General features: G+C 58.7%; 1 protein-coding gene across 15 annotated transcripts in view; it reads right to left on the bottom strand.

Annotated features, from left to right (window-relative positions):
• TPM3 (tropomyosin 3) overlaps positions 1 to 15,954 on the bottom strand; it is a 35,663-nt gene extending 19,709 nt beyond the window's left edge. For 7 of the 15 annotated variants that reach the window (XM_074981158.1, XM_074981157.1, XM_074981155.1 and 4 more), the window contains exons 1-2: positions 15,781 to 15,954; positions 14,437 to 14,562 (exon numbers count right to left, since the gene is read on the bottom strand). In XM_074981158.1, coding sequence (XP_074837259.1) covers positions 14,437 to 14,562; positions 15,781 to 15,894 — 240 coding nt within the window. In that variant the 5' untranslated portion in view covers positions 15,895 to 15,954. Of the gene's footprint in view, positions 1 to 6,194; positions 6,383 to 14,436; positions 14,563 to 15,780 lie in introns of those variants that run through there. The other 8 variants (XM_074981166.1, XM_074981163.1, XM_074981170.1 and 5 more) reach the window with 4 other exon arrangements.
• Between the last annotated feature and the right edge of the window lie 7,535 nt (positions 15,955 to 23,489).

The following is a 23,489-nucleotide window of genomic DNA, read 5'->3' as shown; positions in this document are numbered from 1 at the left end:
GCCCTTCTACCTCCCTTTGATTTCAGCTTATTTGGGGGTGCCCTACTGTATAGTCTGGTAGTTCAAAGGTCCAAGGAGCACTGACTCAGATGGTCTCAGTCTCCTGCAGTGTTGCTTTGGTGAGTGGGAGCCTAGTGAAATTGACCTGATGCCCATGTGCAGGGCCCATTACCTTACCTGGCCCTCCACAGAGTCTCTCACTCATAGGGTTTGCTAGCTCAGCAGCAGCAGGAATAACCAGTGGCTTGGCAGGCAGCTGCAAGGCAATGTGCTTCAATGGGTTACACCCCAGGCTTGCAATCAGAGATTAAGGTTATAGGCGCTTTTTTTTTTTAAATATGGCACTCACTCAGAACTGGGAGGAAGCTTCAGAGGTCAAATCCAGTCCCCTGCATTCACAGCAGGAACAAGCTTATTTTAGTTTTATTTGCCCCAGATCCCTAAATGTCCTCCAAGGATTGAACTTGCAACCCTGGGTTTAGCAGGCCAATGCTCAAACCAGTGAGCTACCCTTCCCGCTCATGCCCATGCCTCCAGGGGGAGGGTGTTGTGCAGTGACTACCACCCAAAAAGCCCCAGCCAGGCACACTTCCACTGAAGCAGTGCACCACAACTGGCTCTGGGTCAGCTGGGAAGGCCCATTGGCTCACTGCTTCACATCAGGAAGTGTTATGGTCTCCAGGCAGCAGCTCTCACTGCAACCTGGGGCCAAGGGAGACACATGAAGAGCAAGGCTGTCATGGGCCCTGGTGCACTGGGACCAGATCTTTCTGGAGTCTGGGCTGTATTCCCAAACAGCCAAAGTGGGTGGTAAACTCCATCTAAGGCTGAATACTGGCACAAAACTGAGTCAACAAGTACAAGTTGAGAAAACTGCACTGGCCCTGAGCAAGCATAAGCTAGCCCCCTGCTAGCTTCCCAAGGAAGGAGAGTCACTATGGACACTTCCTTTCTTCCAGAAAGGGCCTGTCATCTCCAGAGACGTGATGAATGTTTTATTGCCAAGTGTGTCCTTCTGTGCTTCAGTTCTAAGGCTGCTGCCAGTCAAGTGTGTCCTTCTGTGCTTCAGTTCTCAGGCTGCTGCCAGCCTGTAGTGTGATTTGAGAGGTACTGAGGCTCCAACCTCCCAGAACAGGCTGTAATGGCAGAGTATTTGTACTACAGAGTTAGGCCTACTTCCACCATAGCAATTCATCCATTATACTGACTCAACCTCAATTCTACCAGGAGGCATAGTACTTCAATATTGCTGCTTTTCAGAAATTGTCTCCTGCCCTATAGACAGTAAAGTTGGTTTAAGTGCTCCTGGTGAGGGGACACCAACACAACCAGAATATTGTTGACCTGGAAAGATAATGTAATTACTGCTCTGGCTGTGTATCAGCCCTAAGCTATAGCCCCTTAATTGTATCATGTAAGCCTGCCTAAAACCTTGATCTGGTTACTTCTTCCTACCCTTATTCCAGCAGTTCTAGACCAGCCTGTCCATCCCCAACTCTGCCTCAAGTACTTTTATAGCACTACACACTGAAAAACTCTCATTAAGACAGTAATTTAGCAGGCTGGAAAGTCTGGGAGTTTTCCACTCAGTTCCTACATGGGCAGGATCACAAATGCCATCACCTGCGTTCTCCCAGAACAGACAGACAGTTCATGCCAAGCACTACTTACAGCCTTGTACTCAGAGCAGAGTCAGCAAGATGGATGAGTTCTCCCCCTCCACCCCACTTCCCTTTTACAGTTTAGAATGAAGTCAGACCAGGAAATAGCTAGTCTCAGAGATGCAGACCGATAGGAATCTCTGCCCATGCAAGTCCCAAACCACGTCATGCAATAACAGCTTTAACTTGAAAAGGTAATGTTGCCAGACTCAGACATGAGCAAGGGAAAAATACACCAGTCTGCTGGAGAATCCTTTCCACAGTGCATTATTTGCATTGTCAGCATATTTAGCTTTCCAGTGGGGTAGTGGTTGAGGAGCTGAGAGGTCTGATCTTGGGTTAAGATTCAGAGGCAAGCATCAGGCATTACTTTGTTCCCCAGTGCAGGTTCCCTGGCCCCCACTCAAAGGGGCTTCAGTGAAAGGGAGACAGAAGTAACCCAGAAAAGCCTCTTCACCCATGCATACCAAGAAATCTGCAAAGCCACAACTGAAATGCAGAAGTGCAGTATGATCACAGTGGGTCAGATGAGATCCCACCCTTCCTTTGGGCCATAGCTACTGCTGCAACTATTCATGAGCTCCACAAATTGGATCTCTTCATATGGAGCCAGAAGACATGGCCTGGCCAGGTATGCCCCTGCCAGAAGGGCATCTGGCCAAGTGACCCACACCAGCTCCACTTGAGAAAAGAAAACTCCACCTCCCCTTAGTTGACAGACACCATTTTGGAGCAGCAGCAACCAAATAGTTGTGCACTGAGGTAATGCTGGTATTTATAAAAACCCAGACTAAGTTTACACAGATGTTCAAACAGGCACAGACTTAGAGTGCTGCTGTACAGATCTTTGAGTTTGAGTACAGTCATTCCACAAAAAAGGTGGATTTCTTAGCCAATCACTACAGCTTCCTGAGAGAGACCTACCTTAAGGTGACACTAACCTGAGTCACCCTAATTTCTCATGATAATGAAATAGAATGAGTAAAAAACCACACCAATATTTTAACACCTCAGATTAGTGGGAGTGTCCACTACAGCACTGCTGTAGATATGGGCAGCTTTTCAACACTGAATAATCTGGAATGTGACCAGGTAATGCTAACTGTACACCTCTTCAGAGACTAGGAGACAAAGGAAGCACGCTAAAGAGGCTCTCAGCAAAAGATGATTTAAAGGGAAGGTGGGACCAGATCTCTGGAAGCCAGCACAAAACCTAAAGGACATCTTAAAATGCTGCTCTGTAAAAAGCTTTGCCACCTCACACAGATAACTTTCTAGGCCTGTCTCTCTAAAGACCTAGTAATTGAGCAACACACATCTGGACCTACAATCTGCACATTCGTACTACAATACTAGAACATGCTGAAAGCACACACGAGAAAATGCAGCATTGGTGTTGGCACTTGGGAGAACCATGCCCAGGACAGTCTCCAGTGGACAGCAGTAATCTGAGGGGGTAAGTGCAATTTGAGAGGTCCTGCCACAGTGCAGAGAAGAGAGGGAGAAGGAAAGTGGCAAAAGATACCCTGCGCCCCTCCAACAGCTACCAACACCTGCCCCTTCTGCCGTAAGACCTGTGGCCTCACAATCGAGGGGGTCAGACTCCAATAGGTGACAACATGAAGACATCCTACGTGTTGAGTGACCACCAAGATTGCAAGGCAGGAAATATCTGTGGCTTAGAGTCCTGGCAGAAATACTACTGCAGCTTGTTATGCTATTGCTGCATGCAAGTTGCACCTATAGGTCAGCCAAGAGCCATGAAACACTTGTGCGGACCCAAACAGTTCCTGTCACTGCAGGTCTTACCACAAGACACCCAATAACCAAATGAGGAGGTAGTTCTCTTGCAGGACCAGGCACCCCAGCAGCAAGTTCAAGTGCTGCTGAAACAAGTGATTTAATGTGGGTTATTTAAGGTAACAGCTTTCACCACTTGAGACTCACTGGCTGCCTCACCAATTTTTCTAACCTGCACTGAGAGAAAATGGGGGATTTCCTCCCTCAGTTCAGGTTTAAAGCTCTGCCCTTCACACCCATTACTGAGCCAAGAAATATTCCAGCAACTGAAGATAAAAACATTTTTGCCCTGCCCCACTAGCCAGGTACTGCCATATGCACAGTTGATTTTTCTAGTCTAGGAGAACTGGGGGTGTTCCTGACATTCCCTTCCCCCGCCCAAAGAGTTTCAATAGCCAACACTGCTCTTCACCCACCTCTTCCCAGCATGCAGATGCCCAGAAGGATGAAATCATTCTGGGTATCACATTGCCAGATGACCAGAGCCTCTCTTCTACACTGGCTTTAAACTAGTCTTTAGCAAGGCCAACCAAACTACAGTTAGGTCAGTCAGTCCTAAGCCACACTGGTCATCTCATAAGTAGAGCGCATTCTCAGCATCAGTTAGCAGGAATTGTCTATGACAAAGGAGATGCTTACAACACAACTGAATCATTCTTGGGATTATTAAAGGGAGCTTCAGGTAAGGGGAACAGTTTTGTTGCATTATCAGTTTTCCTTGCACAGCTGAGGGTGAATTATAGATCTTAGCCCACATGCCTAGAATCCCACCAGTAAGCTAGTTTTTCTTTACTAGTTCAGGATCTTTCCCTGCACACCACCCTAGAATTTAAGCAGTGGTCAGACTGACAAAGTTAGCATGACTGCCATTGGTCAAAAGAGCTTGCCACAAGATGAGCTGGCTTATAAAGTCTGCTTCTGAATCCAATATACAATTATTACCCAGGCAAGAAAGATGTGAAAAAAACTGAAGACTTATTTTAGCTACATGAAAAGCCTGCTGAAGTTAGGCCCTGAAGTTGGCATAACTAAAAGAGGGCACCATTCTGATCTGTTAGGGCCAGTCATCTACAGAACCAACTAGAGTTGCACTCAAGCAGTTTTACAAGTGACAAACCAACCCTTAGCAAAGCTACAAAAAAAATCAGGCTGTCAAAACTTACTGGAGCAGCACTACTAACAACAGACATCTTGGACCATGACCAGCCTCTATATCTACTCTCAGGGCATACATACAAATCCAGAGGGTGCAGTAAAAAATCTGAAAATTGACTATAATGGGAGATACTGCTCACACACGCCCCCCACCCTTGAAATATCACATCAGGATGCTTTCGTCCTGAGAAAAAGCTTCCATGAAGCCTGGAACACAGCTTTGGCTGCAGCACTGTAAATGGCTTCCCATTTTCCAAAGTCAGATTTTTCTGACCACAAACCAAGTGCTGGGATGAGCAGAGTTATTTCTTGAGCTCAAGCTGCTGAATGGCTGTTTCTGACTGAAAGCCTGAAACTTCTCCAAAAGCCATGTGCCTATTAAGGGCACACAGCCTGCAATCTTTTACAGAAGTAGACCTCAAATCCCAGTATGTCTGACCACACCAACTCTGCAGACTGGCCAAGGAGCCCAATGGGGACAGCCCCAATAGCCCCATATCTTCAGACACATCTACTATACATATGAGTGTTTTGCCATTCAATAACTCCTCCTAAATGAGGAGTTAGGACCACCAAATTTGATCTACAGCTTCCTCTTATGATGCAAGAGAAGTTATTTGGCTTTCCTAGGAAGATGGGATGGTTCTTGGAATGGATTGCTTCTCGAAACCACACAGAAGAGAAAAAAAGTCACCCAAAGGGACTGACTGCCCTCCCTCCAAAACTGTCCCAGCCCTGAGAGTCACCACCAAGTACCCTTTAGGCACAGCAAGGGAACAGAACACTCGCCCTCCCCACACACACACACAGCTGGCTGTCTCCCCCTTCACCTGGGAGCGAATGGAAGGGCAGTCTGCCTCACGCTGGCTGAGGAGCACAAGCAGCAGACGACCAGGGACCTGCCCCAGGCTGGGAACACACACCCACTTGGAACTGTGCCCGCTGGAGCTGCAGTGGCCATAGGAAAGAGCTTCTCCCCGGCCGCAAGCTGCTGCGGGGAGAGTGGGAGGAAGAGTCCACTCCCCACAGGGCAGCCTGCACACTGTCCCTCGGCCCCAGCCGGGAGTTACACAGAGCATGTAGGGTCCCAACCAACAAACCCAGGGCGCCAAGGGCCTGAAGCGCCCTAGTCTAACGCAGCGGGGGCCCAGCCCTGGGACCCAGTGCGCGTCGCACCAGCCCTGCTCCAGCCGCAACCCCGAGCGGGAGAGCCGGGCTCCCAGGCACTCCGCCCCACAGCCGCGGGAGCAGCAGCCACACGTGGGGCGGCCGCTCCCAGCCTCTCACACGGCCACGCCCAGGACGTGGCGCTGAGCGAACAGGCTCCCCTCCCCCCCCCCGGACCAGGCCGCCTCCCGCCGAGCCCCCCCCGCCGCGCGCTTCCCCTCAGGCGAATGCGCTGCCTCATTTCCTGAGCGCGCAACGGAAGAGCCGCGGCCACCGGCCCCGCCCAGCGGGAGCCCAACGCGAGCCGCCCCCACCCCCGGGGTGGGGCGCGCGGCGCGGCCCTGCCCTGCCCGGCCCGGTTCGGTTCGGCACAGCCAGGAGCGGCCCCAACCCGCCCCCGCCCGGCGCTACCTGCTCGCGGTTGCGGCGCTCAGCCTCCACCTCGCGCTGCAGCCGGTCCGCGCGCTCCTCCGCGTCGTCCGCCTGCTGCTGCAGCACCTGGATCTTGCGCTTCACCGCCTCGATGGTTGTGACCCCGGCCATGGCTGCGAGCGACTGCGGGCGCGCGGCCGGGCCCGCCCTGAAATACCGGAACCCGCCCCGCTCCGCCCGCCGGGAAGTGACCTCACTTCCGGCCGCGGCACCCGGATGGGGCCCGCCTTCCCGCGCGGGGGTTACCATAGTGACCAAACAGGCCGGGCTGCCAATTCTCCCCACGCCTCTGACATCCCCATCCCCCGATCACCGGCTGTGACCCCCCCACCCGCCTGTTATACCCCCACCCCTCTGAGCCCTGTCTCTGACCCCCCACCCCCTCTCACCCCCCCACCCCTCTCTGAACCCCGCCTCTGACCCCCCCACCCCTCTCTGAACCCTGCCTCTGACCTCCCCACTCCCTGAACCCCGCCTCTGACCCCCACCCCTCTGAGCCCCGCCTCTGACCCCCCACCCCTCTCTGAACCCTGCCTCTGACCTCCCCACTCCCTGAACCCCGCCTCTGACCCCCACCCCTCTGAGCCCCGCCTCTGACCCCCCCACCCCTCTCTGAACCCTGCCTCTGACCTCCCCACTCCCTGAACCCTGCCTCTGAGCCCCACCCCTCTGAGCCCCGCCTCTGACCTCCCCACTCCCTGAACCCCGCCTCTGACCCCCACCCCTCTGAGCCCCGCCTCTGACCCCCCACCCCGCTCTGAGACCCGCCTCTGACTTCCCCACCCCTCTCTAATGCCTGCCTGTGACCCCACCCCACCCCTCTGAGCCCTGCATGTGACTACCCCAGCCTGTGACAGCCCCACTGAGCACCTGTCTGCAACATCCCCAGCCAGCCCACCCCTTCTAGTCTGGTACACCACAAAGTCACAACAGCCCTACAACCTGTCACACCCTCACCCCACTGAGACGCACCCTGACTCTGTCGGTGAACCCTGAAATCCCCACCTCCATGGACCCCAATGTCTGAGGTACAGCCCCTCAATGGCCACTGCAGCCCCAGAACAACCCCCTAATGAGTACACATGTTAATGAGCGTAAAGGTCAGAATCCCTGCAGGGCACCAAAAGCTATAACCAGCCCCAATCTACCCTCCCCAAAGTCCCAGAGTTGCAGCCTGTCTGCAGCCTCCACCCTCCAAATGCTCCCAGCCCTTGGGGGTCACAAATCTACTGATAATAGACCTAGGATCAGGGACCAGCTGCAAACAACAGTCCTTATACATGCCTGCAGTGCTGCTGCCCTTCCAGGTTTTCCTGGGCCCCTCCCTTTTGTTAGAGCGCTCTCCTGAGAAACTCAGCGGGGTGCACAACTTGCACTGCCATCGGGCCAAGTTATGGGCTCAGCCTCATCCTGTATGGCCCAGTTTTTTGTACCTCGGAGGTGGCAGCCCTATGCCTGGGAGTCCCCCACAGACCCATGAACATATATGGGCATCAAGACTAATTCCTCATCTTCACCTCCCAGAAGACCAGCACAAGCCTTTGCGGGTGCAGCTAGACATTCCAGTCAGCTGAGATCACCCAACACACATGGCTCACTCCTTCTCCCATGACTTCCCCCCTGCATTACAATGGAGAAGGCATTGCTCACGCTCCGGCCACTTCCAGGACTTACTGGTCCAGGCTGCCTGAAAAGAAACTGGGTTAATACTTGGCAGCACATTTTTTATTTTGAATTAGCTTTAGCTTTAAGGAAAGGTGCCTGATCTCACCCCTGGAAATCTAATGCCTCTGTTTGAGGCCTCTGCCCCTCACCCAGAGGGACTCCCAGCCCAGATGCTGCTGAGCACCCTAGAGATTGGAGCAATGTGTTACACTGAGTTACAGCTTGCTGACACTCTGCACATCCCCACCTCTAGGTGTAGGTTACAGCAGCCTTGGGGTTGCACTACACTATGCCATATGACTGTGGTTCCCCAGAGGACCATATGCCAGCTGCAGATTACTAAATGCATTGTACGCTCTCCCACCTGCCCACCCTACTCTGTCCCCAGCACGTCCCCTATGTCCAGCAGGAACAATAAGCAGGCAGGCAGCAAAGTGCTGTGCGAGGTCAAGAATCTGCCCTCCTTCTCCACTGGGGAGAAGAGAGGTTGGACTCAGGGAGTTTTAGCTAGTACTGAATGCTCCACCCATACCTCTAGCTCTCCTATGCCAGGCAGCGCAGACAGCTTCCCTTTAGGATAGTGAATGTGGCAGTGTCCCAGGAGAGGCGGCTGATTCAATGCTTGTTTTCAGCCTAACTGAAGTTCTCTGTTGCTTTCCCTCGTGATGAGAGCCCCTGTTCTGCAGTTTTGCACTGTTGCCCCTGTTCCTGCAGAGCTTTACAACAGAAACACAATTTGCACTCCAGCCAATCTGCCACTGCAACTGCTGTCGATCTGCAGTCAGCAAAGGGGCAGAGGTTTTTTCCCTGACCCCATACATACATGTACTACGAGCCCTGAATAAAGGCGGCATGGCAATATCTCCCCCCACGTGTGCAGGTTAGAGACGTCATGCTCCAATCATGCTGCAGCCACAGTTCAGACATGCTTTCCCCAGACGTGTATCAGGCTGGAAGCCTGAAATACACCTGAGTCCCCAGCCAAGGCCCACTCCTCAGAAAAAAGCACTGATGTGATTTCACACCGGTTTAGTTATCCGTCCAAGGACTGTCTCGAATCGATTACAACCCAGCTGATAGAACTAGCTTTAAACCAAAGTGTGTGTGTGCACACAGAGGTTTAACTGCACACATTTTCAACCTGATTTATGTTAATCTGGTGGAACTTCAGTGTGTAGACAGATTTGAGAGAAACTGCCCTTTTCAGTTTGGGAGAATGAATAGGAAATTCTGTCCTCAGCTGTAATTTGTGTGCTCCAGGTCCAGAGAGCTATACTCCATCCATACTCTGAGACAAGTAGCCACTGACTCAGTGGAGGGATTTCTGTGTAAAAACATCTAGATTTAAACCTACTGTGCATGAGATGTCTCAGAGGGATGGCTGTGCTAGTCTGTACTGTAAAAACAACTAGGAGTCCTGTAGTACCTTGGAAACTAATGGATTTATTAAGGCATAAGCTTTCCGGGGTAAAACCCACTTCATCAGATGGATTGGGGTGGGACTACAAAGGCAGATACATACATAAGAAAATTACTGCAACAGAAAGAGATTACTCTCCATTGTAAATGAGGGTGCTCAGTCAGGGTGACTGTGGCCATTCAGTGCAGCTGATGGGGAGACATGAATGTCCATTGAGGGGGAGTTGCCTCTGCAGAGTGTTAACCAATTTAGATCCCTATTGAGGACCAATTGTACAGTATTGAATTTGCAAATAAGCTCTAGTTCAGCTGTTTCCCTTTGTGATAGAGTTCTGAAGGCTTTTGGTAGAAGGACGGCTACTGTTAAATCATTTACTGAATGTCCAGGGAGGTTAAAGTGTTCACTACAGGTGTGTGTGTTCCCTTTCTTGACTTCCTATTTGTGCCCATTTACCCTTTGGTGCAGAGATCATCTGGTTTGTCCAAAACACATGGCAGAGGGGCAGTGCTGGCACTAAAGTGATACACGCCCTAATAAAGCCGTTAGCTCCTAAGGTGTTGTAGGACTCCTAGTTTGTACAGTCTGTGGTGATACCAAGCCGCTGAGAACCTGGAGAGCCCAGAAAGTTATGGAAGAGGGGAATGAAAACAGCAGTCAAAGACATGACAGGAAAAGGGGCTGAGGGAAGTGGAAGGAAAGGAGATGGAGACCGGAGAGGCCTCATCCTTATTGCCTGAGTCTCAGGTTCAGAAAGGTGCTTAAGCATGAGCCTCACTGTAAGACCAGGAGTAGCATACTGGGATTACTCACACCCTGAAATACCTCCTGACTCGGGGCTATAGGGGGAAGCCCCACATAAAGCCTCCAGGGTTGAAGAAACATCCCTGGCCATGCTGTGGCTGCTGCAGAGCCAATGTGTTCCCGTTTGTTGGTAGCCTGCCCCACCCCAAAGTTTTACCAGCATCTAGGCGGCTCTTTAATACCTGGTTCTCAAGATTGACCTTAGGAGTGGAGGGGGAGGGCATTCTGGGAGCAGCCTGTTTTCTTTATCCTGCATCTCCTGGCAGTGTCCGGTTAGCCAGCTGGGCTTGCACTGAAAGATGGATATTCCTAACTCGTGCTGCCCTGAGGCACCCCACTGAACCTTCAGGCTGCTCCCAGGACTGATGAACTGTCAGGGGGCTAGTTTCTGGTTCCTGTCAGCAGGGAGCACTTTCTCCTCCTTGTTTCAGCTCAGGCAGGTATTCTCCCATCAGTCAACATGGCAAGGTCGGAGCAGCGGAGTCAATGAAAGGTGCTGAAAGCTCCTTTGACCCTCAAATGTCTGTGGGCGATAAATCAGAACAGCCTGTCCCCTTCTCATTCCCTGCAGCAGCTGTGTGGCACTTTGACAGTCCTTAGCCCCATGATGGACAGGGGGCAGGAGGGGAGCGAAACCCTATGCCACTTGTGCTATTGTTATCCTGGAAACCATGGCCAACAATAGCAGCGCTGTGAAGTTGTCAAGAGGGCCACAGCGCTTTCACCCTGCCCCAGCCAGGGCCGATGATGCCTTTTCTATTTCCACCAGAGCAAGCTCCTTCCACGGCATGGGTGACTCAAGAATTCCTAAGCCACAGATAGGCTGGAGCTGGGCCTGGACCCCGGGACAGGGTCTCACAGCCTTTTAGCGCACATCCATCTCCCAGGCTCTTTGCTTTGAAATGCCAGGAGCAGCGAGAACAGCACCCTCAGCGCCTCGCCTCTCCTCACCCGCGGGGCTCCTCTGGGAGCTGCCTCCCAGCAGCTGCTTGGCCCCCCCAGCACCTGGCCACAGGCCCTCTCCCCTCTGACTGCCTGTGCAGGCTCCCCAGCCTGGGTGGCCTGAAGCTGCTCCCCAGGAGGCAGCGGCGTTAGGCTTGCCAATGAGCAGGAGGGAGTGAAGTCAGCCCTGAGGATGACCCGACTTCCTTCACTGGAGGGTGCAGTGCCAGTCGCACTGGTTCGTTGCTGCGATAGGCCTCAGAGCAGGAACTCAGCAGGCGTGGGAGCCCCTCCTTTGCACAGGAACTGCTGGAGTTAGTTACCAAAGCCCCCGGGGGCCGTAGAGGAGGTGGAGTCCCAGCCACTGCCCTTCCCATCCCCAACACACCCTGCATCTGCCCCTGGCTTGCACCTGGTTTCCTCCACAGGCCATGCTGCCCGGGCAGCACTTCCTGTGAGGGCTTTTTGCACCAGCACATCTCCTGGGAGGTTTGGCTGCCCTTTCGTCTCCATGCCCAGGGCATGAGCACAAGCTTGAGTTCCCGCCCTACCTTCCTGGCCACTCTGTGCGTGGGCTGCACAGCTGGGATCCCTGGCACACGGGAACAGGAAGAGCCCAGCCACTGAAAGGAGCCGTATCTCTCCCAGTTCTCATTGTGGTCAGGCTGTGCGGTCTGTGACTCCACATTGTCACACTGCTACCGGAAGCTGCTCTCCCGGCCGGACAGCTCAGGGCACCACCCAGTAGCACAGGGAGCTGGGGACGTCCCTTCCTGCAGCCGGTGGTGCCAGTGCGCTGCACCACCACACACTCACATGCGCAGGCCCACTAGGTACGCCATACACCCAGTTACTGCAAGTGAACATTGCACACTTTCTCGCACCTCCTGCACACTCTGCACACAAACTCACTCCACGTACAGACGAAATGTCCACCGCACAGTCCCGTGCACACCTCGCCTGCTACACAGCCACTCCATGTGCACGACACAGACACCACACATCCCTGTGCACGCCTCACATGATGCAGAGCCTCTCATCCCTGTGCACAACACACCCAGCGCACAGCCCCCTGCACGCCTCGCACGATGCACAGCCTCACCCCGTGCACACAACACACCCACCACACAGCCCCGTGCACACAACACACCCACCACACAGCCCCATGCACGCCTTGTACGATGCAGAGCCTTTCATCCCTGTGCACACGACACACCCATCACACAGCCCCGTGCACACGACACACCCACCGCATGGCCCCATGCACACCTCGCACGATGTGCAGCCCCTCACACCCTGGGGACTGCACACCCACTGTCATGTTGGCCCAACTGAGTCTCTTCCAAAGGGATTTTCTTGCTGGTGAGAGGTGGCCTCACATCAGCCCTAGAGATGAAAGTCCCTTTGCCCCGCCAGGGGAAGAGCACCCTGGGCACAGGGTGAGCTCCCCGACAGCGGGCTCCTGCCTGCCAGCCTTACCTGGCCTCCTAGTGGTGAGAGGAGAGCTCAGGCTCCGAGCCTGGCCATGGACTCACCACCCGGACCTGGAGGTGACTCTGATCCTCGCACGGGCTCACACCAGAGCCAGCACTGTCTGCCCTGGGCACAGAACTACCCCCCGGGATACTAACTCCAGCCATGCATGCTCAGTCCTCTGGGGAGGCTTTGTGCTTGACAGCTGAGGGTGAGCGCCATTACCCCCAGAGCTGGCAGCCTGTCTGGGCAAAGGAGAGAATCCCGGGTAAGGTGTCATTCTGCGCTGGCAGCCTTCCTGCACCTGTCCGGTCTCTGATGAGTACCTTCCGGGGCCGTCACTGAGCATGAGGAGAGGGGAGTGAGTGAAAGCATCCTGCATGCACACCCAGGCCACGCACACCTGCCTAGGCCAGGCACGCACAGCCCAGGCCCATGCACGCAGACCCACACACTCACACCTGGGCCAAACATCCACATGCCAGACCCATGCACATACACACAGACCCATGTACGCACACCCAGGGCATGCACACCCACCCACCCACACACACACACCCCAGACCCACGTGCGCGCACACCCAGGCCCACACACCCACCCCAGACAGGCACATGCACAGCTGTTCTCTGCTACTCCCGTCCCCCTTCCTCGCTTCGCCTCCCCAGGGTGCTGAGGCCCTCTGACTCACTCTCACCTCCAGAGCCTCCCTCACTCCGAGCTGGGAAGGAACGCAAGCCCAGGTCCTGGGGTGGGAGCCTTGCGTGCCTGGAAGGGGCTAGCTCTGGTGGCCAAGGCCTGACCTGCCCTGAGGCTTGCTCCACCTCCAGCCCTGGTAGCACTGTGTGGGCACAGACCCTGTGTGCAGACAGGCAGAACCCCCATAGACCCCAGTCCGCACTGGGGCAGGCGCTGCTGGCTTCACAGTGGGGTCAGCCCCTGGGTAAATGGCGGCTGCGCTCGTCTGCCTGTCCCGGCAGCTGGGTCGCACCCAATGCTGCCAGTGCCAGCAAGGCCTGTGACTGGGCAAGTGACTAAGCCCCACCCCACCAGGGCAGGGAGGGGCAGTGCCAGGCCAGGGTGAAATCCCAGCTGCCTGACCACAGCAGCCCCCGTCACCCTGGGCCCGTCTCTCATGCCAGCCTGAAACCCGAGCTGTGCTTGACTGGACAGGTATGCAGCACCCTATTAATACCCCGCAGATGCCCAGCATGCACAAGCTGCTGGCACGCAGACCCAGGAACAGGGCTCTGGCAGGCTGTGTGACCGGGTCCTCTCTGCAGCAGCACCTGATTCCTGTCTGGGGAAACCCTGGGATGGCATCACACTGTCCTGGCAGGTCCCACGCCCCTGCCCTCCCTCACAACTCCCAGCAAGTCACAGGGCAGGGAGATGCAGCCAGGGTGCCCTGCGCTCCGGATACCAGAACAGCCCCTCAGTGAGATAGAAGAGCCCTGAGGCTGCTCTGACTTACACCAGGGGACCAAACGGTTGCAGCCAGCCCCAGGACCAGGGAGCGCACAGGTGGCTATCACTCCAGTCCTGCAATGAGAACAGCCCCCAGCGAGGAGGCCCTGGCCCAGTGACTGCAGTGGGGTAAGACGTGAGCTCTGTGCCCAGCTCCCGGGCTCCCTCTCACCCCAGGGAGCTGCTTGCACTGGGGCAGGGTCTTGCCCCCCTTCCTGGATGCTGGTTAGTTTCTTCTCTCAGGAGACAGGAAGAGCAGGCGACAAGGACAGCCCAACGGAGCCCAGCCTGTGTGTGTTTGTGTGTCTGTCTGCATACGACCTCTTCCTGGGTCTGTTGAGGTGTGTGTTACTGTGGACAGGTGTGTCCCCTTGCATGTCCGTGTCCCTGCACACGTGTGTGGCATTGTGCGTGTGCTCCAGACAGGTGGGGGGGTCAGGCTTTGCCATACGTACGTCTGCTGCTTTCTTCTCAGCCAGCTCCAGCTTCTCCTGGGCATCTTTCAGGGCCTCAGAATATTTGTCCAGCTCATCCTCTGTCCCCTTCAGCTTCTTCTGCATGGCCGCCAGCTCGTCCTCCAGCTGTCAACAGCAAGAGCGGCACATTACTGCCTGGCTGTGTCCCCCGATGTGTCCCCTGGCCCACTGTGTAGCCTCAGAGAGGATCCCCCTGCCATGCCCAGCGCAGACACTACCCTCCCCTGCTCTGTGACCCATGGCTGGCTTGGCCATTCGGGGCAGTGGGGATGGGGTCAGCTCCATGCTGGCCCCGGAGGCTGACTCACTGCCCTTGGCACAGCCATTCCTGACTTGTATGCAGGCAGAGGGGGGAGGATTGGTGAGTGGGGGGTCCCCAGGTGGAGCTGCCCTCCCATGCCACCTCTCTGGTGCACCTGGCAGGGGGCAGAGCCCAGGGTCAAATGAAGCCGGCGCAGCCCAGACCCAGCTCCCATCCCGCCAGCTGCTGGGCTGGACTCTACAGCAGAGCTGCCGCTGCTTTCCCGCCCCACGGGGCGCGGTGGTAAGAGTGTGTGAGCCCCCTGCCCCTGGGAGGGAGTTGTGAGTGAGAGAGCGAGCGTGCGTGTGAGTGTGAGCATGTGTGAATGAGCGAGTGTGTGTGTGAGTGCATGAGTGCGTGCACGTGAGCCACAATCCAAGGGGTAGGTTTGTGAGCGTGGTGAAGACGGCAGCGGTGGGGTGGGCGTGTTCAGGACACACACAGGCTCGGTGTGTGCACGGTGCACCCTGGGCTCAGGAGCAGTGTCACATTCCTGGCGTGGTACATTCACCGCCACTTCCCAGGTCCTGCTCCCGGGGAGCCCCCGGACTCCAGCCCAGCGCGTGCCCATCCGTGGCCCAGGGGTCCCAGCTGGCCGTGTGCTGGCTGGCTGGCTGTCATGGGGCAGGCAGAGCCTGCCTGTGGCAGCGTCTCCTTGTGCCCGTGTGCTGGTGGTGCCAATGGGAGGACGGGCATTCCCAGGCTCTGGGCCTGTCCCTTCCCGGCTCTTCAGCACCCACTGGGCCCAAGGCAGCACCACGTGCACCCCCATCTGGAGGAGCTGAGGGCTGATGCCGCTCCTGCCCCTCAAGGGTCTCCAGCTCAGCTGTCCTCCTTTGCGGGGGTGTGGGCCGAGCCCCATCCCAGGCAGAGGACTAGGAGCTCCCTGGCATACGAGCCCCCCCAAGGGGCAGCCGCCTGCTCTGGGGAGAAGTACTGCTGTCTGCCATGAGGGGACAAGGGGTACAGGGTCTGTGCCCCGGGCGAGGGGTTACCGGGCAGAGCCTGCCTCTCTTGCCCACCTGTTTGCTTCTCTCCTCTGCCTGCTTCTGCTCGGCTTCCGCCTGCTCGGCCCGGTCCAGTGCATTCTCCTTGTCCAGCTTCAGCATCTGCATCTTCTTCTTGATGGCCTCCATCTTGGCCTGCGGAGATGAGCGCCTGCGGCCAGAAGCCGGGCAGTGAGGTGGGATGCTCTGGGCTGGGCAGCCAAGTGCCTGGCCACTGCCCCAGTGGAGGGTTTTATCAGCGTGCCCTGGGCAGGTGGCGCCTGGCCTTTGCCTTTCTTGGGCTGAGCTGCCTCTGCTCCCTCCCCACATGCCTGTTCACAAGGCCCCATTGTCTCAGTACCACCTGCCCGGGGATGCCTGTTCCATGACCTCATGGATAGGGCCATATTTGGGCCCCCGCGGGACAGCTGGGACCTGGTTATAAAAAGCACAGGCTGCTCTGTGGGCCGGGGGTGATGTGGGGAGCCGCTCTCCTCTTTCCAGAGTCCCAAGGCCAGAGGGCAGCCCAGGCCAGAGCCGCCTCCCAGGCCCTGGGCTCAGATCTTCGCGAAACCGCCCATTGGGAGTCCGGACACGGCTGTGATGGAGAATCCCCTCCCACTCCCTCCGCAGGCCCTGGGGCGTTATTTGGGGGTGTCTGACACTGCCCGATGCTGACACCCCCCCAGCCCTGGGTCATTATTCTGGGGGTGTCCGAGGCTGCCAAGTGCTGACACCCATCATAAGGTTCAGCCCCCTGCCCTGGGCTTGCCTCAGGCCTTTGGTTCCTAGACCAAGGGGTGTGAGGGTGGATTGTGCCCCTGTGGGTACCTGGCTCCGTCTCCGCTCCCCAGGGAAAGCAGCTGCATGAATCCATCCCCTGAAGGCCATGCCGCACGCAGCAGAGCCCACAGGGCTGAGCACAAGAGCAGGAGCCAAGACTCCTGGCTACAACTCCCAGCTCTGGCAGTGGGGTCTAGTGGTTAGAACCTGTGGGCTGGTAGCCAGGACAGAGATGGCCAGACTGGAGTGTTATGTTCATTGTGACCGGGGGAGGGCTGGGAGCCAGAGTGCCTGGTTCTGTTCCCAACAAGTGGCTAGTTCAGCAGCTGTGGCTGAGCCCTGGCCTGGCTTGCACTGACCTGCAAGGGAGGGAGTCCTCCATTACCAAGCACAGCCCTCTGCAGAGGGAAGGGGGCTCTCAGGTGGGCTGCATTGCACACACACCCCTATTCCCCTGCCTCTGGGGGGGATCAGCCACTCCTGCAGCTTCAAGAGCCTTGGGGCAAAGGGCCCAATCCAGGTCCTTTCAGCACAAGCCATGAAGCTCAGGGGGGCTGCGGCGGAACAGGCAAGGTCTGCAGCCACTGGGACTCTGTCCACCGGCTCCTGTGCGCAGCCACCACAGGGCCTGAGCTGAGCCTGGTGGAACACCTCCAGCTGCCCTGAGTGGCTGTTGGTTTGACCCTGCCTGCCCAGCCCTGCAACTATTGCTGGCCGGCCACACTGCTGACCCCCTGGCTCTCAGCAGGGGCCTAGCAGGGGCTGCCCCCAGAGAACTGCGCTCACCTGCAGCTTCCTGGTGGCACTTGGATTGTCTAGGACCCATGTGCAGGTGAGCAACTGGGAAGCAGGTCCCAGGGCCCCTGTGTGATGTGGGAGGGAACCAGACCTGCTTGCAGCAGCTGCTCCAGAGCCCAGGGGAGGGCAACACCTGGGACAAGGGCACAGGGGTCTGGGGATTCTCCAGGGGGGTCACCCCAGACTGGCTCTGCCCTGCAGGCTGATGGGCACTCTGCAGCCACAAGTCTACCAGGCCCCCTCTCCATGGGGCTCCTGAGCTCCCCATGTTGGCAGGAGGGGATCCACCTGCTCCCATGAAGGAACAGGGCTTCCCTGCGTGCTGCTGGGAGTGCCCACAGGGGGACTCAAACCTGGGACCTCAGGAGCTCAGTGCAGGAGCCTCCACCGCTGGAGCCAGAAGCCAGCTGGCACCTCCCACACCCAACTGGGGCTGCAGAGGAGGCTCTCGCTCTCTCTGTGTGTGGGAGGTCTCAGTGCCACTCCATGGGCAGCAAACAGCCCCCATCAGGTGCGTGGGTGACTCTGTCCTGCCGCACAGCACTGGGGTGCTGGGGCCCTGGGCCGGTGGGGATCCTCGGCACCTGCGTTCTCACAAATCGAAGGCAACAGTCCTCCAGCACCTGAACGACTAGCACTGCTAGCTGCTAGGTGATGAGCTTCCATGGGGAGTCCCACTTCTTCAGCTTTAGGGTGTGCCTTGGCCCAGCCCTCGGCTGAGCCCCCGGCTGTCCCTAGTCCCAGGGCCCCTGCTCCTGACCGGCTGGGGGCCAAGTCGGATTGGGGGGTGCTTCCTGGGGAGGGGCTGGCAGGGTAACAGGTCTGTATTGTGTCAGAGAGGGAGCCGAGTTAGTCTATATCTTCGAGAACAACAGAAGTCCTGTGGCGCCTTAGAGACTAACGGGTATTTTGGAGCTAAGCTTTCGTGGGCAAAGAGCCACTTCGTCGGACGCGTGAGTGGGGGGGTTCAGAGGAGGATTTAAAGAGGGGGTCACAGTAAAGGGGAGGGCAGCTCTCTATTGGGGGCACAGGGGAGGCTCTTCCAGGCAGGCCGGGAGCAGTGGGGGCTGTGCGGGTTGCTGGGTCAGTCAGTGTGTTTCTCACCCCCGCCTGTTCAGCCCAGCTCTGCGCTGGGAATGCCGGCTCCGACCTCAGCTGGGGCCAGGAGACTGGCAGGAGACAGGAGTAATTCCCAGGGGCTTTCTCTGCCCAGCTGGGGGATGGGCCGTGGCCAGGCGCGCAGCAGGTGCTCCAGAGCCCAGCCTGCCCCACCAGTGCCTGGCACAGAGGGGGCAGTAGCCAGGGCAGCCACTCCGCTCTCCGCAGGGGGCACAGGACAGGCAAGTGTGGTGGCTCTAGGGGCTGGTGGTGTCAGGTGTAAAGGGCCAGGGCTCTGCCCAGCTGAAATCTCAGCAGCTCTCCCCCCATGACTGCTCTGTGCACCTCGGGGTCTGACCCCCATGCCCAGGGACTGGACTCCCCCTTGATGGACGTGCACTGGGCGCTGAGCCCCGCTGAAAAGCTGGCCTGTGAGCGGCCCGCAGAGAGCTAAACCGGGCCCCGAGCTCAGGCCAGCGCAGCTTCTGAACTGGGGGCCCCAGCCTGGCCAGGGTGAGCTGGGGCAACGGGCGGGGGGGCGAGCGGCCCACAAGGTTCCCCTCTGGGCCCTCCATCCCTGCAGCACACTGCGCCAGTGCCTGGGAGAAGGACCCGCAGGAGGCGGCAAGCACAGGGCCGTGATTGTTCACAGCTGAGTCCGTTCCATTCCAGACACTGCAAGCGGGCAGCTGGCGTGTGTGACACCGCTGTCATCCCAGCCATGCGCCAGTGGATTCCAGGCGCCCGCCGGGGCGGGAAGGGCCTGTGCCCACCCCAGTGCTCGGCCTGTGCCCAGCTGCCACGGGTGACAGGTGTCTGAGGGGGCAGGTAACCTGACCCCAGCTTGGCAGCAGGGCTGGGAGAGATGGGGTTTTGTCTGTGAGCGGGGTGGGGCACAAGGATGGGGCATCAGTCTGACTCCTCTGGGGGACGGGCCCCTGGACTGCACTGCTCCCTGTCCTAAAGCTGGGGGCAAGCCTGGCGCCCAAGGCAAGGGCCCACGGCTGGCTCAGGTCGGCCAGAGGCTTTGCACTGCTGGCATTTGGCCCCACGCCGCCAAAACAGCCCCCACTGATGGCAGGGGCTGGACACCTTTATTGCTGCAGGAAAGGGGGACTGCGAAGGGTCGGGAGAGCAGCGGGAGTTACCCCCCAGCCCTGCGCCAAGCTCAGCCCTGCCAGCAGGCACGAGAAGCCCCGGTGGAGGTGGGGCCAAGCAGGTGGAGGGAGCCAGTGGCGTCTGTCCCAGGGTGGCGCTGAGTGACCCCAGCGCCGGAAGAATATGTTTGATATTTAGTTGGTTTTCCAATAAAACAACCTAATATCAAACATATCAGCCGGCGGCGGGGCAGGGCCAGGGCGGGGCCAGTCTGGCGTGCGCTGCGGAAGAGAAGAGGAGAACGTGAGGATTAATGGCCCCCCACCTCTGTCCCAGCTCCGAGTACCAAGAGCCCCCCGGCCTCCCTCTCTGCCGGCTCCTCCCCTACTGGCTCCATCCTTGGCAGTCCCCAGCCACAGGCTCACGCCTTCCCCAGTGGGAGGGGAGCGGGGTTCAGTGCGTGCGGCCAAGCTGGGGCTCCCAGCTCTCATCCCATGCGTGTGCAAGGCTCATCCCTTGTGTCCCAGTTTCCCATATGTACCCTGCGGCTAAGGGCCCTCACCTCTGCCCCCCTGGGGCCTCCTTTGCTGGCATTTGCAGAGCAGCCTAAGACCTGGGTGGAGGAGGGGGCTCCCAGGGCCACCTCTGGGGAGCCCTGTGCCCCATCAGCCCCACAGGGGAGCTGGCAGCTCGGGAGCCGCCAAGCAGGGAGCCTAGCCTGGATGTGGGCATTAGAACGGGGAAAGCTGCATGCTCTGATATGGACCCCACAGCCTGAGCCCCCTGCCCCCCACGCCCTCACAATCCGCCCGCTTGTCCCACCCCAGCTCACTTCCTCCCAGCACGATCTTGGCCAGCAGCTCCGGGCTCTTAGCAGCCACTCTGAGGCCTGACCGCACCTCTATCCCAGCTCCCCTCTGCCCACCCTTGGACCCTGGCATGCGCCAACAGCCCTGCCCCACCCCCAGGTGCTCCCAGGTCAGCACTGCTGCCGGGACCCTTCCAGGGCTGTGTCTGGCTCCGGATGCTTTGGACAAGAGGACTATGTGGTGTCACCGGCCATCCCCAGGGGCCAGACACAGGCACCTCTCAGGCTTCTTCCCTGCCCCTGCCCCTGCCCCCAGGATCCGCGTTACAGTGGGAACACATGTCCTCCCTAACACTGGGCCGTGGGCAGAAGGGTCAGCCCCACTGTCCTGCTGGGGAAACTGAGGCACACACCACAAGCCAGTGCTCGGAGAACCTGGTATCCTCACTCCAGCCCTGCTTCCCAGGGGCATTGGGCTACTGACCATGATCCCTCCCTCTGTGCCTCCCGCCTGTCCTGCCCACTGGCGCCATGCAGACGAGGCCACAGCCAGGGCGAAGTGCTGCCCACAGCTCGCTCCATGATGCTGCTGGTGCTGGGTGCTGGGGGGCTGGCCTGAGGGGTTAGAGTCACCTGCTCTGCCTGTAGGGGTCTGTTCTGAGAGAGCCTGTCTCTGCTAGGGGGCTGCTGGGTGGGAGTTCAAGCCCCCTCCCCATTCACAGAAGCCCCTCCCAGGTGGTACAGCTGCCAGCAGGGTCACCCCCAGGATCTGAGCCCACCTTCTCACCCCACACACATGCCCCAGATCAGGGAAGGTGCCCCCCATCACCTTCCCTTTGGCCAGGATGGTGCGGGGTCTGGGAAACGCCTTCTCAGTTGGCAGAGCCCTGGTGACCAAGCTGGAGGGCTCGCACCTGGAGGAGGCCAGAGGCTATGGGGATGGGCACAGTATGGGATACCCGGGCAGGCAGGCCTGATAGCCTGCCTGGGCGCTTGTGGGAGTGGCCATGTCTGTGGATGGAGAAACCAGGCCAGCTCTGTGAGCCTCAGCAGCCGGGGGCTGGGGCTCACAGCCTGGGGCCTTTCCAGACTGTTCAGCAAGGTCGGGGGGGGCTGCAGTCAGACCCCCCCTTGTGGCTCTGGGCTCCTTCCGTCACAGAGAGGAGCCACCAGCGGCCTGGAGATCGGGGCCAAGGCAGGAGAGCAGCACAAGCTGGGCCAGGCAGCCCACTGCAATGGGGACTGCTCACCCCACACCCATGTCCAGTCATAGCCCCCCGACATGCGGCCGGTGGCAGGAGGCTGCTGTCAGCTCCTCGCCCTGTGGGTGCTGGGGCTCCACTCCCCACACAGATGGGGTGAGCACTGGGGCTGGGCCTTACCTGTGCCGTGCGTGCGGGCTGGGTGGCTCCCGAGCAGCTCTGGGTCAGGCTGCCCACGATGCTCCGCTTTATAAACACACCCGGCTGCTTCCAGCTGTGGGGAAGGTCACACACTCGAGTGGCTGGACAGCGCACACGTGTCCTCGTTCCCATTAATTACCCCCCCGCCTTTCCAGCCCCTGATCAATGCGCTTTGATCTGCCCGCGCTGCAGCCAGCTGCCCCCAGCCAGGAGCTGAATTCGCTGCTGGCAGCCTGTCGATACCAGGGGCTGTTTCCAAAGCACAGCTCCCGCACGCCCCCCGTCACCGTGGCCCCAGCCCTGGGCTGGCACTGCCATGCCGGAGCATGTGGGGCAGAAGTGGGACATCCACAGGATGAAGCCAGCTGGGGTGTGACCCTCTCCCAGCCCCCAAGACAGGGCTGCACGCTGCTGTCCTGGTGCAGAGGCACCTCCTGTCCTACCGGCCAGCCCCAGTGGGGTGACTGCCCCCTCCAGCAATCGCTGGCTAAAAAGTCTTCCTGGCCAGCGCCAAACACTTCACCCAGGAACATCTCCTGTTGCATCGGTCGGGCCCCAGGTCCCTCCCCTTTAGTTGCCCCGCAGGCTGTGAACCATCTCAGGGTCAGTGTACCCTATCGGGGTGGCATGCCCCATCAGGAGGTGGTGTGCTCCAGTAGGGGGCAGCGTCCTCCATTGGGGTGGCGTGCCCCATCAGGGGCCAGCATGCTTCAGCAGGGGGCGGTGTACTCCATAGGGGACAGTGTGCTCCAGCAGGGGGCGGTGTATTCCATCGGGGGCAGGGTGGTCCATCGGGGGCAGTGTATTCCATCGGGAGGGCAGCGTGCCCCAGCAGGGAGCGGTGTATTCCATCGGGGGGCGGCATGCCCCAGCAGGGGGTGGTGTGCTCCATCGGGGATGGCGTGCCCCGGCAAGGGGCGGTGTATTCCATCAGGGGGCGGCATGCCCCAGCAGGGGGCGGTGTAGTCCATCGGGGGCAGTGTATTCCATCAGGGGGCGGCATGCCGCAGCAGGGGGTGGTGTAGTCCATCAGGGGCAGCGTGGTCCATCGGGGGCGGCATGCCCCAGCAGGGGGCGGTGTATTCCATCGGGGGGCGGCTTGCCCCAGCAGGGGGCGGTGTATTCCATCGGGGGGCGGCGTGCCCCAGCAGGGGGCGGTGTATTCCATCGGGGGGTGGCTTGCCCCAGCAGGGGGCGGTGTATTCCATCGGGGGGCGGCGTGCCCCAGCATGGGGCGGTGTATTCCATCGGGGGGCGGCTTGCCCCAGCAGGGGGCGGTGTATTCCATCGGGGGCGGCTTGCCCCAGCAGGGGGCGGTGTATTCCATCGGGGGCGGCTTGCCCCAGCAGGGGGTGGTGTAGTCCATTGGGGGGCGGCGTGCCCCAGCAGGGGGCGGTGTAGTCCATCGGGGGCAGCGTGGTTCATCGCGGGGCGGCGTGCCCCAGCAGGGGGCGGTGTAGTCCATCGGGGGCGGCGTGCCCCAGCAGGGGGCGGTGTAGTCCATCGGGGGCAGCGTGGTCCATCGGGGGTGGCGTGCCCCAGCAGGGGGTGGTGTAGTCCATCGGGGGCAGCGTGGTCCATCGGGGGTGGCGTGCCCCAGCAGGGGGCGGTGTAGTCCATCGGGGGCAGCGTGGTCCATCGGGGGCGGCGTAGTCCATCGGGGGCAGCGTGGTCCATCGGGGGTGGCGTGCCCCAGCAGGGGGCGGTGTAGTCCATCGGGGGAGACGTGCCCCAGCAGGGGGCGGTGTAGTCCATCG

This window comes from Carettochelys insculpta, chromosome 30 (assembly GCF_033958435.1).
Source record: "Carettochelys insculpta isolate YL-2023 chromosome 30, ASM3395843v1, whole genome shotgun sequence".
Lineage (NCBI taxonomy): Eukaryota > Metazoa > Chordata > Testudines > Carettochelyidae > Carettochelys > Carettochelys insculpta.
This window is presented reverse-complemented; position numbering and strand designations above follow the sequence as displayed.